This window comes from Sus scrofa, chromosome 9 (assembly GCF_054392235.1).
Source record: "Sus scrofa isolate SSC_HxYL_T2T_F1_AM1 chromosome 9, Sscrofa_HxYL_maternal_Yorkshire_Landrace_v2.0, whole genome shotgun sequence".
In the NCBI taxonomy this organism is placed as follows: domain Eukaryota; kingdom Metazoa; phylum Chordata; class Mammalia; order Artiodactyla; family Suidae; genus Sus; species Sus scrofa.
Window position 1 is genome coordinate 6,207,090 of NC_139391.1, and position 14,459 is coordinate 6,221,548.

At 49.0% G+C, this 14,459-nt stretch overlaps 1 protein-coding gene across 20 annotated transcripts in view; it reads right to left on the bottom strand.

The window, feature by feature from the left end:
- The window catches only part of STIM1 (stromal interaction molecule 1), a 201,322-nt gene that overhangs the window by 83,131 nt on the left and 103,732 nt on the right, over nucleotides 1-14,459 (bottom strand). For all 20 annotated transcript variants that reach the window (XR_014814225.1, XM_021101954.2, XM_084974052.1 and 17 more), the window contains 1 exon segment: nucleotides 8,461-8,591. Coding sequence is in view for 18 of the 20 variants with exons in the window: in XM_021101954.2 (XP_020957613.1) it covers nucleotides 8,461-8,591 (131 nt within the window). In the remaining 2 variants the exon portion in view is untranslated.

Sequence of the window (14,459 nt, forward strand, 5' to 3'; positions counted from 1 at the left end):
GCAGGGGAACTGAAGTCTGACTGCGGAGCACCGACGGGCAGGTCAGAGTTTGGATTGGCTTAGTAAGTAACGGTAAGCCTCTCCTAGAGTGTCCTCATCTCCACCACAGTTAATGACACTTAGTTCCCAAAGTGCTTGTGAATTAAGTGACACTGGCTCTGTCATCAGCTGGCACCGTCCTCCTTTACAAGGTAGGACAAACGATCAGAGCTGTGCGTTAGTAATTCCAGCACTGGTGCAAAAAGACTATAGGCAAGATAATACAATCAAAATCACTGGGGTACAAAGCAAGACATCCTACTTAAGCACCAAATGCAGGAGTTGGTGCTGAGATGAGAGGTGAGTAGGGTGAGACGCAGGGCAGGTTCAGGAAAAGCGAGGCTGGGGCCTCAGAGGACTGACGCAGACAGAGCCAGGGTGGCGGGAGGGACATGGGAAGTTAATTCCCAGGAAGGAGAACCACCTGAACTGTGACTAGAAAGGGACTAGAATAAACAGAGAATGACTATGACACACCGAGAGCCGGGCCAGAGGGGTAGGAGGCCTAGACGGACTTAAGAAAGGAAAGGCTGAGGTCAGGTTGGAAGGGATGGAGTGCCGGGCATGGGACGTCAGATGGAATAAGAAAAGAAAACTAAAATACAACTTAGGAAAGTCACTGGCAGCCTGTACGGCATGTGCTGCTGGAGGAGAAATTAGAGGCAAGGTAAAACTGAGAGGCGCCTACAGTTAGGTGGATACAAAGTGAGGCCCAAAGCCCGAGAAGGGACTAACAAGCACTATTCCTCATGATAATACTTTCTGAGCCTCACGCAGCTACTCGTCCTCATCCATGTCAGCCCATGCTGGCCCTGGCACCGGCCGCGTAGGAGAAGCACCCAGAGCCCAATACACTCCTTCCCAGGCAGCCCAATGCCTCCCGGACGGTGCAAGTGGAAGTGCCGGCCACTCCCTTGGGCTTAGTTCCCCAGCCCGGATTCCACCCTCCTGGCCCTGACAGCCTCCCAGGACCGAGCATGTCTCTGGCAGAACGAGAGAGAGAGAGAGAGAGAGAGAGAGGGAGGGAGAGAGACAAAACAGCAGTTCAGGACTCAGTGTTGTCACTGCTGTGGCTCTCCTTCAATTCCTGGCCCAGGAACGTCTGTATGCCACGGCCATGAATTAATTAAAACTTTATTAAAAACTAAGACACTCATGTTAATGCGATTAATATAAGGATATTGGGTGAAATTTAAAAGCTCTCCTTCTTCTCTCCTTGATTCCTTATTCCCAAACCCCAGAGGTAACAGCTTCAATACATTCATCTATGCCCTGTCCCAAAATGCCCAAGTAGATTCCAATATTTATATGCACGTACACATGTATGTATGTCTACCTGTAAAGATGCTCATCTGTGTACCTTTGTAAATATGAATTCCAAGTATTTCCCACCTGGAGTGACAATCAGCAAAGGCGACTGGTCAAAACCCAGTCTAACTGGAGTGGGAAAAAGGTCAATAAATACAAGTAAATAAATACAAAGAGGCAAAAAAACAAGTCACCTTTCACCTCACTCAGTCAAGCCGTTCTGATGACACGACTACAATACAGCTTTGTGGTTCAAAACCCTCTAGGCCTCCAGGTGGGTGGGGAACATCAGGAGTTCTCGCTCACCTAGAACTTTTTTTCAAATCCAAGGCATTGGCAGGAGGCTGGGTGAGCTGCCAGCGTGGTTGTGGCCTCTAGAAACGTGTGGCCCTGCTCTATCATGCCCACCTCTCTCAACATCAGATCTCAGATGAAGAGAGACGTGCCTCCTGCAGCATCCCGGCCCCAGTCTCGGCAGCCAAGCTGCTGGGGGGGGCAGTTGGGGGGGGCTCCCAGAGCAGAAGGCTGCGGTGCCCCGGGACAATGAGCGAGCTGACGGGGAACGCCTGCAATGCAGGCCAGCCCTCGCGGTCTGTACCAACACGCAGAGGGAGGAAAACCATGAGTTTAGAACTTCCCACGTGCCGGCCCTTGTGCTTGGGGTTTCGCACACATTACATTCTTACAACAAGCCTGCAGAGAAAGAGTTACCCTACTCAAACAGCTGAAGAACTGAGGCTCAGAGAAGTTACTTGCCTAGTATCACACAGCCAGTAAGTGGCAAAGCCAAGGGTTTTTTCGTGCAGTTTTTTTTTTGGGGGGGGGGCAGCACACCTGCAGCATATGGAAGTTCCCAGGGTAGGGGTCCAATCGGAGCTGCAGATGCCGGCCGACACTACAGCCACAGCAACACCAGTTCCAAGCCATGTCTGCGACCTACACCACAGCTCACGGCAACGCTGGATCTTCGACCCACCGAGCAAGGTCAGGGGTTGAACTGCATCCTCCTGGATATTAGTTGCATTCGTTACCACTGAGCCACAACAGAAACCCCCAAAGCCAAGTTTTGAACACAAGCCTGTCTACATCAAAACGTAAGCTCTTCCTGATGATGACGATAATGACAAAAACTAACTTGTATTGAGCCTATTCTATGTTCTAGGCACTGCACTAAGCACTTTACATGCATTGTCTCAGTTAACCTTCAAAACAACCTCATGAGGTACCTACTATTACGCCTCTTCTAATGAGGAAACATCTAATAAGGAAATTGAGGCTGAAAGAGATTAAGTAACTTAAAGTTTCCACAACGCGGAAAGGGAGAGCCAGGTTTAAACCTGAGTCTGCGTGACTCTGCAGCACAAGCTCTCGCTCGCCCCGTCCTCTGTTCTACACCAGACACCACAGACGCTACCAGAAGCACATTCCGCAGCTTTCCAGGCCCCACCTGTGTGTGTGATCACACCCTTGCATAAGACTCCCATTCGGCCCGACACCAGGCTTGCTACGGGGAAACTGGCCAGTCATTCCACACAAGCACTCAAACACAAATGTCAGACACATGCGGCTTTCTTTGAAATAAGGAGGAAATAGAAAGGGCAGTACCCAGCCTTCAATGACACTTGTGTGTCATTACCATGCTGGGAACATCTTTCTTAATTAATTAACATAAGATGAAGTTATTTGGGGGGGAGATATGGTTCTATGAGTTTCAGTACATATGCAAATTCTTGTAACTGCCCTACGATCCAGACACGACAGTTCTGTTACAAAAAAACAAAACAAAACAAAAAACAAAAACCAACTCCCTCATGTTGCCCCTTTGTAATCAAACCCTCCCCACTCTCCTAACTCCTGGAAACCACTGACCTGGTCTCCATCCCCACGGTTTTGCCTTTCTCAGAAGGTCCTTAGGTGCAGTCATATAGTCTGTAACTATCTGAGAGGGTTTCCTGCGTTCAGCATAACCCTTTTGAGATTCATGTGCTGTGTGCAGCAGTCGTTCATTCCTTTTCATTGCTGTGTAGTTTTCCAGTTGGTTTTAATCCACTCGCACATTGAAGGACATTTGATTTGTGTCTAGTTTTTGGCAATAATGAAGAAAGCTGCCATAAACATTTGTGTACAGGTTTTAGTATGAACATAAATTTTTGTTTATCTACATGTGTAAATACCCAGAAGTGGAACTGCTGAGACATGTGGTGAATTGTTTAACTTTATAAGAACCTCCATCAGCAAGGGTTCTAGGGCTCTTCCTCCTCACATGGTACTTGGCACTGACCAGTTTTTAATTTTAGCCATTCAAATTGGCATTTGGTGGTATCTCACAGTGGTTTTAATTGGAACTTCCCTAAAGGCTAATGATAGTGAGCATTTTTTCATATGCTTATTTGTCATGCATATGTCTTCGTTGATAAAAGTATCTGTTCAAATCTTTTCCCATTTTTTACTGACTTGCCTGTTTCGTATTGATGAGTTTTGAGAGTTTTTTTATTTGTACTGGGAACTTTTTTTTCCCCACAGCATGCGATATTCCTGGGCTAGGGATTGAACCCCATTGCAGGCCTGCACCACAGCTGCAACAATGCAATGCTGGCTCTTTAATCTGCTGCGTCACATGAGAACTTTTTCTTTTTTGGTCTTTTTTTTTTTTTTTTTTTTTTTAGGGCCACACCCAAGGCATATGGAGTTTCCCAGGCTAGGTGTCAAATTGGAGCTGCAGCTGCCAGCCTATGCCTCAGCCACAACCATGTGCAATCCGAGCTGCGTCTGCGACCTACACGGCTCAAGGCCAGATCCTTAACCCACCAAGTTGGGTTCATTAACGGCGGAGCGACAACAGAACTCCTGTACTGGGAACTTTTTTTTTTCTTTTTTTTGTCTTTTTGTCTTTTTAGGGCCACACCCACGGCATATGGAGGTTCCCAGGCTAGGGGTCAAATAGGAGCTGTAGCCACCAGCCTACACCACAGCCACAGCAACGCCAGATCTGAGCCAAGTCTGTGACCTACACCACAGCTCATGGCGACACCAGATCCTTGACCCACTGAGCAAGGCCAGGGGTCGAACCCACAACCTCATGGTTCCTAGTCGGGTTCGTTGACCACTGAGCCACGACGGGAACTCCTTGTACTGGGAACTTTTAACAGCACTTTTCTCACTTAATTCTGACAACAACCCTGCAAGGGTAGACATCATTAACCACAGTCTTACCCCGAGAAGACCAAAGGGAAGTCACTAAACAACTATAATCTGCTCACAGTTATGCCTAATTTCAAGTTTACTTATCACTAATCACCTGTGACATACACACAACTAGAATGCAAGCTCTGTGAAAGCAGGGATGTTACTTGCTTCAATCACTATGGAGTCCAAGCCCTATTACAGTGCTTGGCACATAACAGGTATTCAATAAGAATTTGTTGAATGGATGAGCAAATGTCCTTTATTTCCCATATAGGCTCCACAGAAGAAAATCAAAGTGCTCTCAGAGTGTCTGGTCCAGTCGAGGGGACAGTGGTTTTTAGGGAAGCTGTTGTCTGCCGCCTCAGACCGTCAGGACAGGCTGATGGTGCCATCCATTGCTGCACATCATTTGCCCATGGTCGGTGTCCCCACCAGAGGTCTCAAGGGGACACAGGTCATGAATTCTCACACTGCCAGGGGGTAGAACTCCCTGCCAGCTTTGCAAAGAGGACACCGGCATCAATAGTGCCCTCTTGCTCATCTGAAGGTCCCACAACCCACAGCCTCTGCGATCCAGGAGAGAAGCAAGCAAAGATGACACCCGAGAAGCCAAGTTGGCTGTCCCTGCATTTGTCACATGCAAACGATTATACATTTTCTATAAAACTCCTGCTGAGTCTCGGAATACCATCAATCAAATTCCATAGCTCACGGCAGAGACAGACTAAGTAGACATGAGAATGAACCAAAGAAGAGGCAGGGAAAAGACAAAAAGAATCACAACAATGCATACAGGAATCTGGGTACGGGGGTAACTGTTGCAAGAGGCCCTGAAGACATGCTTTGGATTCTCCAAAGAAAGTTGACACTGCTCACAATCATCTGTAGGAAGGAAGTCCTACTTCAAAAAGGGCCAAAATTTCAGAGTCCCCGTCGTGGCTCAATGGTTAACGAATCCGACTAGGACCCATGAGGTTGTGAGTTCAATCCCTGGCCTCGCTCAGTGGGTGAAGGATCTGGCGTTGCCGTGAGCTGTGGTGTAGGTCGCAGACGCAGCTTGGATCCCGTGTGGCTGTGGCTCTGGCGTAGGCCGGGGGGCTGCAGTTCCAATTCGACCCCTAGCCTTGGAACCTCCATATGCCGTGGGTGTAGCCCTAGAGAAGACAAAAAGGGGGGGGGGCTAAAATTTTACAATACATAATTATGAGGTTATAGTTCAGTGATCTGAGAAACTTACTGATATGAGGCTGAATTAATGAGGCCCTAACAGAGTAGCCCTCTGACTTCTCCTAAGGCCCAGGGTACTCAGCAATGCTTCCAAATGGGCCACAAAAAACCTCAGGTCCTTGACGCCAGCACAACGGGGGTTCACCTCTGGTATCTCACCATCTGTCCTCCAAAATTCTAAGCTCTGAGCTGTCCCCCAACTTAGATCCTGAGCTCCGTGTGTGCTGACACTGACATAAGCACACGCACGTCGCTGCCGTGCCTTTCTCGTTCAAAGACAGTGGCTTGTGATTAGTCATGAGACGCCAGGCTAGCAGGCACCTGCCCTCCAGAGGCCTGGGACTGCAGAGAGAGCAGCTGAAGCCAAGGCAGGCAGAAGCTACACCGAACAGCAACAGCTCACCACTGGCCCGGGGAAGAGCAGGGGACAGCGTCGGGGTTACTGTGGCACAGTCTGTGCTGCTGAGCTTTTGCTGTGGTACATTCCTTTCAAAGAACATTTTCTTCCTCCCTCCCTGACAAAGTAATTCAGCAGAAAGTGAAAAAGGAGGAGGAGCAGATGACAAAGATGTCCTGGAATTCGTGGGTCTTGGGTCCCGTCACCTTCTTGACCACGGTGCCACCCATCTCCCAGTCTTGCGGCCAGGCCTCCGGAAAGATGTCAGGAAACCTCCGGGCCTCCCCCACCACTGGGAGCTCAGCTCCATCCCCAGCACAAATAAAATTTGGGTTCTTTGAGGGTCATGACACTTCTGGATGGGACCAAACCTTCAGATCCTTTCATCACCATTGCTGCCCTTGCTTGAGAATCTACCATTGCCAGGTTCAACAAGCTGGCACCCCGCAGCCTGGTTACCCAGCCCTCTGCCCGGCCAGTCTGCAGTTTTCCAGCACGGTCACTCCGTCTGACCCTGCTTCTTGCTGCCTCCTCATCTCTATTCACGCTGCGTCCCTACTGCTCAGGCTGCCACCCCTCCCACTCCACCCCGGTCCTGTTTTTCTCCTCCTATAAACTCCCCAGGCATTGTCCAGTGCATCCTGACAGCAGGTCCCCTGTGCTGACCCAACAGGGGAGGGCTGCACCCACCCGCCCATCTTCAGGGACACACAGATGACTGCCTACCTTCCCACCAAGGAAGCCTCTTCTACGCTGAGGCAGTGCTGTCAGGCGATTCTTTATTCCAGAAGAATATGCCTATGTCTCACGTGTATTTTACTTTCCCCACAGGGGTCCTGGTTCTGCCCTTAGAACAAGAAAAACGACTCAGCGGCACTTAACAGCATGGGCTCTGAAATCAGATCTGTGCTCACACCGTGTGTGTCCTTGGACAAAACGCGGAACCTGCCCAACGTTCCAGTCCTTGGTGATGATACCAACTTTATAAGGGTGTTAAGAAAGTTAACAGAGTAGCTGTGCAAAGAGCTCACCACGGTGCTGGCCGGAGAGTAAGCATTCAACACACAGTGCTGCGGTTTTCCTCGTTATCCGCGTCCTCATTTAAGTGTGATTCCTCCACTTCTAATATATTTGAAAATAGAAATTATATTCTCTGAAACTCCTCTAGGCTCAAGTTCCCTCACTAGACTGTACATCATACGAGGACGCAGCTGGATGTATTTACTGCCGCATCCCACGTCTAGAACAGCGCCCAGCCCAGGTGCATTAGACACGTAAACACTGAACTGCACTGAACGCTCTCCATGCCACAGTCTCCAAACCTTTCATCACTCGTGTCCCTCCTCTCTGTACTGGCTTTCACTGTTCCCAATGTGTCTGACAACGTGAGAGCCAAGACTGAATTCAAAACTCAAAGGGGGGCTAACCATGAGGGAGAGACCAGAGCCACCTCCCCGCTCCCGACACGCGCCGCGTCACTGCTAAAGAGCTGCGATGACTTGGCAGCTTCACCACACTGCTGGCTCACGTTGAGCTTGAACGTAACTGCAACTTTTACGTCTTTTCGCTCAGGATGACTTTGTACTCCTCACTCGGTGGAACGGGGGCTGCAGCGATGCCAAAAGGGGAAGCAACAACAGAGGGTTTTTCCGCCTAGACACTCCTCTTGCTCTTGCCATCTGGAGCACCCAACCGCTCCCAGCAACTACAGCCTCCTTCCAGAAACCTCTGTGTCTTTCTCACGGACGGAGTGTAGAGACCTGACTGTCCTGCCTTCTCTTCCACATGGCAGCACAGGGCTGAGCACAGAGCGAGAGAGGCAGGTGCCCTCCACCTCCAGCAGGATCACAGTAAGGACGCAGGGAAGCTGCACAGACCAGCCCCGGGGCTCCTCCTCCCTCTCAAATGGCACAGCCTGCACAGCCTTGAGCTTCCAGCCTGCACAGCCAGGAGCCAGTCCAGGCACAGACACAGACGTAAGGCCTCACGCTGTCAGGCCGGCTCCTAGAGGCCGTCTGCTGAGAACCACCTTCCCCGACAGGGCCGAGCTGCCAGCGAACACACCGGTATCCAGCACATCTCTCCAGGGGCGCGCATGCAGCTCAGCAGGTTAAGGATCCGGCACGGTCACTGCAGCAGCCCAGGGTGCTGCCGTGGCGCGGGTTCCATCCCTGGCCCAGGAACTTCCCCATGCCACAGGTGTGGCCAAAAAAACTTCTCCCCAGAGGGAACTGCCTGTGTAGACCACTTGAGGGCCTGCTGGCACAGGAGGAGAAGAGAGCCGTGCAAGGTGGGCAGCTCACCTCGTCGCTTTCTTCCACGTCCACGTCACCATTGGCATCATCGTCCATCAGCTTGTGGATGCTGCGGACGGCATCGAAGCTGAGCTTCTCATCCTCGCTGTGGCACAGGGGCTTGTCAATCCGGCAAAACTCTGCGCGGGAAAAGCAAGAGACGACGTTACCGGGGGCTGACACTCTGCCTCCACCCCCACGCCTGTCTCGCTGGCCTCCACTTATGGCACCTGACGCTTCATGTGGTCACGGAGCTGCCTATCTGCACTGTTAGCACAGTGGTTGGCATTAACTGTCTTCCCCATTGAGGGACAATGCTTTATTAGCCCCAGAGTTCCTCGTCAGGGAAGTCAAACATTCGACTGGGAATATACTGGAACCTACACAAAGGACATGAATAAGGCGCTTACAAGGAAAGGAAAAATACAAGTGGGAGAAAGTACAAACAGCCAATGAAAACAGGAAAAAAGTCTCCCTAATCAAAGAATTACACATTCGAATGAAATGTCATTTTTAGTCAGTCAAGAAATGAATGTAAGTTAATACAACCTTTCTAGAAATAGTCCGACGCCAAAACGACAGGCAGTTTTTCTTTTTGTTCACTTTGTCACCGCCAGTGTATCTACCACCAGCCACAGGCTGTCTGGGGCAACTTCACATCTTAAGCAGAGTTTCACTCGGCAAATCTCTCTCAGACACCTCAGGCCCTGAGCACATCTGCGCAGCAGCTGGGGGCTCTGGAGGGCAGCTTCCTCTGCCCACCACCGTGCAGTCACAACAGGAACAAAACCTGCACAAGAGCCAAGCCCACCCAGGCTCTTTCCCGACACCCAATCCCCTCTTACACACCTGGAGAACACCTAGCCTGACCAAGGCCCACAGCAGAAAAAGCCTGGAATCTACTCTCAGCTCTACCATGTGGCTCTAAGGAGGTTGCTTCCCTTCTCCCAGGCTTCAAGTTCACTATTTGAAAAAGACATTTTAGAGTTTCTAGTGGGAGTTTCCTTCGTGGCTCAGTGGTTAATGAACCTGACTAGGAACCATAAGGTTGCAGGTTCCATTCCTGGCCTTGCTCAGTGGGGTAAGGATCCAGCACTGCCGTGAGCTGTGGTATAGGTCGCAGACACAGCTCTGGTCCCACATTGCTGTGGCTGTGGCTGTGGCCAGGAGCTGTGGCTCCAATTAGACCCTAGCTTGGGAACTTCAATACGCCACAGGTCTGGTCCTAAAAAGCAAAAAAAAAAAAAAAAAAAAAAAAAAAGTATCTAGTATTTCTTCCAATTCTTAGAGTATAAAATTCGTCTTTCCATTTGACCCTGGATCTTGATAACTACTTTCCAGATGAAATACTATTGTGATAGCACCCAAAGAAGCTAGAAGGAAGACTGCAACTTCTCAGGTAACAGAAGCAGCCACAGGACAGAACGCAAGGACAGGGCGGACAGGCTGAGGCTATGCAGGCTTCTCGAAGGCCCTGCTCAGAGACCGGAAACACCCAGAGCCATCTAGTTGTTTGCCTGCCTGCTGGTCAGAAACAGTGACAGAAAGCACAGGCCACCCCTCTATCACTTGCTAGTTGTCTGAATTCTTCTCAAAATGAGGAGGGGTTTAAATAGGAAATGTTTAAAGTCTCAGATGCGATTCCACAGAAATGTTGGATGAGCTCACAGAGGTGCCCAAAGCCAAAGGCTGCGGAAAGGGCAGCGAGAGCCCAGGGCTGCTGACCCTGTGCCAGCACCTCATCTGACTGCCTTTATACCGCGGCAGCCAGGCAGCTTTAGGTTAGGTATCCTCCAGAAGCCACCGACGCTCATACCAGTAGGAAGCACACTTAAGACATGGTTGTACAGGAGTTCCCACCAAGGCGCGGTGGGTTAAGAATTCGACTGCAGGGAGTTCCCACTGTGGCACAGCGGTAACAAACCCGACTAGTAACCATGAGGACTCGGGTTCGAGCCCTAGCCTTGCTCAGTGGGTTAAGGATCTGGCGTTGCCATGAGCTGTGGTGCAGGGTGGCAGACGTGGCTTTGATCCTATGTTGCTGTGGCTGTGGCGCAGGCCGGCAGCTGTAGCTCCAACTCAGCCCTTAGCCTGGGAACTTCCACATGCCGCGAGTGAGGTCCTAAAAAGCAAAACGGGAAAAAAAAAAGTTTTACATTCAGAATGGATAAACAACAGGGTCCTGCTGTAAGGCACAGAGAACTATATCCAATCTCGGGGGATGGACCGTGCTGGAGAATATTTAAAAAGAATATGTGTATATATGCACGACTGAGTACTTTGCTGTACAGCAGAAATTAGCACAACCTTGTAAATCAACTATTCTTCAGTAAAAAAATTTTTTAAAGAAATTGCTTCTAAAAGACACAGTAAGGTAAGCAGGATGCATACAGAAGACATAAATGCCTCCATGTAACCTTATGGTCCTCTCCCTTGGTCCTGCCGAGCTGGAGTGGGAGCTGGAGGCTGGGGTAAGGGGTGGTGGGCACGGAAGGGAAAGAGGAGAATGCAGCCAAGAATGAAGGCACTGTTTCCCAACTTCCGCACCAACAGGAGTTCTTGGCATGATGGCTTGCTTGGTTCATGGATGCCTACCATGAACTCTAGAGTCTCCCCAAACTGCAACAAGTAACAACTGGCTCTCAGATGAAGCACAAAGGACTGAGATGAGCATAAGCAACATAGCCCTCTCCCCCCTCATTCCTGCCTCTACGGTACTGATGTCAGAGCTAAGTGCCTATCGGCGCTTTCTGATCAGCAGACAATGGGCCACTTGAACATTTATTGAGCACTCCTCATACGTCAAGCTCTATAATCAGCACAGGGCAGAAAGAGACTTCACCTTTGCTCTCAAGGAGCTCAATTAGAAAAGTGGCAGAGACAGGCAATTAAACACTGTGTGCTAAGTGCCATGACAGAACTGAAGGTAGGTGAGGGGCCAGCAAACTTCCGGTAACGATTTAGGATTTATGGGCCACACTGTCTCTATTGCAACTACTTGACTCTGTCACGGAGCACAAAAGCAGCCATAGACAAAACATGAGTGAGTGAACTTAGCTGTGTTCCAATAAAACTTTATTTACAAAAGCAGGTGGTGGGCTGGATTTCGACCCTAAACCATACTTCGCTGACCCCTGTTCTAGAGGACCAGAGGTAGCACAGCTGAAGCACATCATATCAACAGATTCCTGACCCAAAACAAAGAAAGGTAATCTTTTCATTAGTCTGCATCCATACACAGGTTTATCCTAAGAAAAGTACCTCAAATAGGCTTTTTAAAATGATAGAAAGGGCTTACCAAGCTCTAGGGACTGGGGGTCTCTAGGCTGGTCAAACTGGCCTGAGGTCAGCCAGCCCCTTTCCCAAAGGCCTACAGCAAATCCAAGGATGTGGGGCTTCAAAGACCAGGCTCTAAGTTTGTAACCTGATTGGACAGACAGGTGACCTTGGCTGCTGGCATCACCTGGCACAGAGAAGGATTAAAGGGATTGAGGCTAAGGGAGCAGAAAATCTTCATGTCTCACATGGCCATCAAACCCTCTCCAGAAAAATCACGTCAGCCAAAATTCACAAATAAGTCCTTCTACCAAGCATTTCCTAGGCTGTCTCTCTCTCCTTCCTGAGACCTCTTCTGCATTCTCTTAATTTAGTCCAATCTGGCCAGGTTTCCCAGACCCATCTGGACATACCTCAGACATCCAACCACTTAGCAACACATTATTACTGCAGGAAACGAGCCCTGGGCTTGGAGTCAGAACACATAAGTCAAAATCCCAGCTTCATCAGTTACAACCATGTGATACTGGACAAGCTGTTTAACCTCCCTGAGCCTCCAATATCACATTTGCAAAATGAGGATAATTATCTCTGCTGCATGGGGTTTTTGTGAGAGTTAAGACAGACCGTGTTGGTTAAAAGACCTAGCACAGGGTCTGCATGAAGCCAACATAAAACACATCCGTAGTCTCCTTTCCTCCCAGAGCAGCAAGCGAGCAGTTCTTTCTACCTTTCGCCACTTGCCCTTGGAGACCCTAAAGAATCAAACACAGGAGGTACAGTCCAGTTGAGACAGGCTGGGACCTGGGACCCTTTGCTGCAATGCTTGTACCAAAACAAACAACTCCCTCCAGCAACAAAATACAAAGAAACTACAACAGACTAGAAATAACTGGGCAGTTGGGGCAAATTATGGACAACAAGATACAAAAAACACTAAAAGATCAAGTGCCGCTTCTGAAGAGCTGAGAGCAAAAGCAGGCTGTTGGGAGCAAAGCCGGGCACTTCACAGGCCCCCTGCACACAGCACCACCAAAGGAGTGGGCAGACCACCTCGGCTAGCCCCCTAGCCACCCGCACCCCAGGCCCACTCCCACCCGCAGCCTATGCAAGGAACCAGCTCACCATCCACCCCGAAACTTGGGGAGCAAGTGAGCCAGCAAGCAAGGGAAACTGTTGCTTGTTTTTGCTCTCCCACTAGAGCCTTGCCTGAATGTTCTTTTCTCATACGACTCCACCAGGCCAGGGATTAAATCCAAGCTGCAGCTGCGACCTACACTGCAGCTGCAGCAACGAGGGATCCTTTAACCCACCCCTCCGGGCCAGGGATCGAACCCGTGCCTCTGCAGCAACCCAAGCTGCTGCAGTGGGATTCTTAACCCACCACACTAGTGGGAACGCCTTGCCTGAATTTTCTTGTCTGGCCTCATTAATTTCTACTGACTAAGGAGGCCAAGAACCCCGGACAGGAACACAATTAAACTGCTGGACATATGTTCCAGGTAAGCTGGCAAGTGACTCCGACTGCAGCCTGTCCTCTCTCACAACCCTTATGCCTCCGTCACTGGTAGCACTGATCACACTGTGCTCTAGCTGTCTGGTTAAGTGTCGTCCCCATGAGGGCTTGGGACCATGTCCTCAGCAACAAGAAACAGCAGATGCTCAGCGAGTGTTTCCTGAATGACTAACTAAACACCAACTCCACAATTACGTGTGGGATTTCTGCAGGCAGAAAAGAGAAGTAGTTTAGGTAGAGAGAATAGCATAGGACCAGGTTTTACATTTTTGGCCTCAGGATCCCTTTTCACACTTAAAAGTTGAAAATCCCCACACTCTGTGATATTTATGATGTCAGAAATGAAAATATAAATGCTAACATGTATCCATTAATTCACTTTAAAACCGTAAATCTCATATGTCAGTATAAACATGTTTTTATAAAAATGATCGATTTCTGAAAAAAAATTCATGAGGCAAGTGGGACTGCTGCACATTTTTGCAACTCTAACGTCTGGCTCCATCGAAGACAGCTGTTGCGGCCTTGTTATCATCTGTTTCTGCATTCAGTGTGTTGTTTGGATTGAAGATCAAAACATAGAGAGGCAGTTGGAAAAGGCAGGGGTATTTTAATAACCTTTCAGATAACTGCAGTCACTCTTCTCTGATAGCTACTTCACCAAAACTCAACAAGCAGCCGGTTTACGAAAGGTGAGTTACTGTGTGGCATGGGAAACTATACAGATGAACGTTGTGTACTCTATTACAGTCAAATCCATCCCTCTATCTGGCACTTTGAACGGATCTCTACCCATGGGTGATTTTGTAACATGATATACCAGTTAGTCATTTGTAAACTAGTGATGTGATGAGTTAAGCAGAGCTCCCAAATTTGACACCGATCATTTATTCAGTATCGAAATAATCAGAACAATTACTAGCACCACTGATTTCATCGAAAAGCTTTAAATCTGAGGAAGCTTTAAATCAAGCTCACAGTGGCAAATACACGTTCTCCAAAAACGCTAATTTGCAAGTAAAAGCTGAAATTTTATCATTGGCGACAAATGCTACCAGTTGGTTTTCCTTAAAGTAGCAGCCTCACGGCATCCGTTTTTCAAGAAAATATCCACCAGAAACATAAGTCTGAATAATGGCAGTTTTGTCAGTTACACTTTCAAGTCGAAATAGTGTTCCCTGAAAAAAGGAGGTAGTTTGGCTTGCAACTCAAGTAC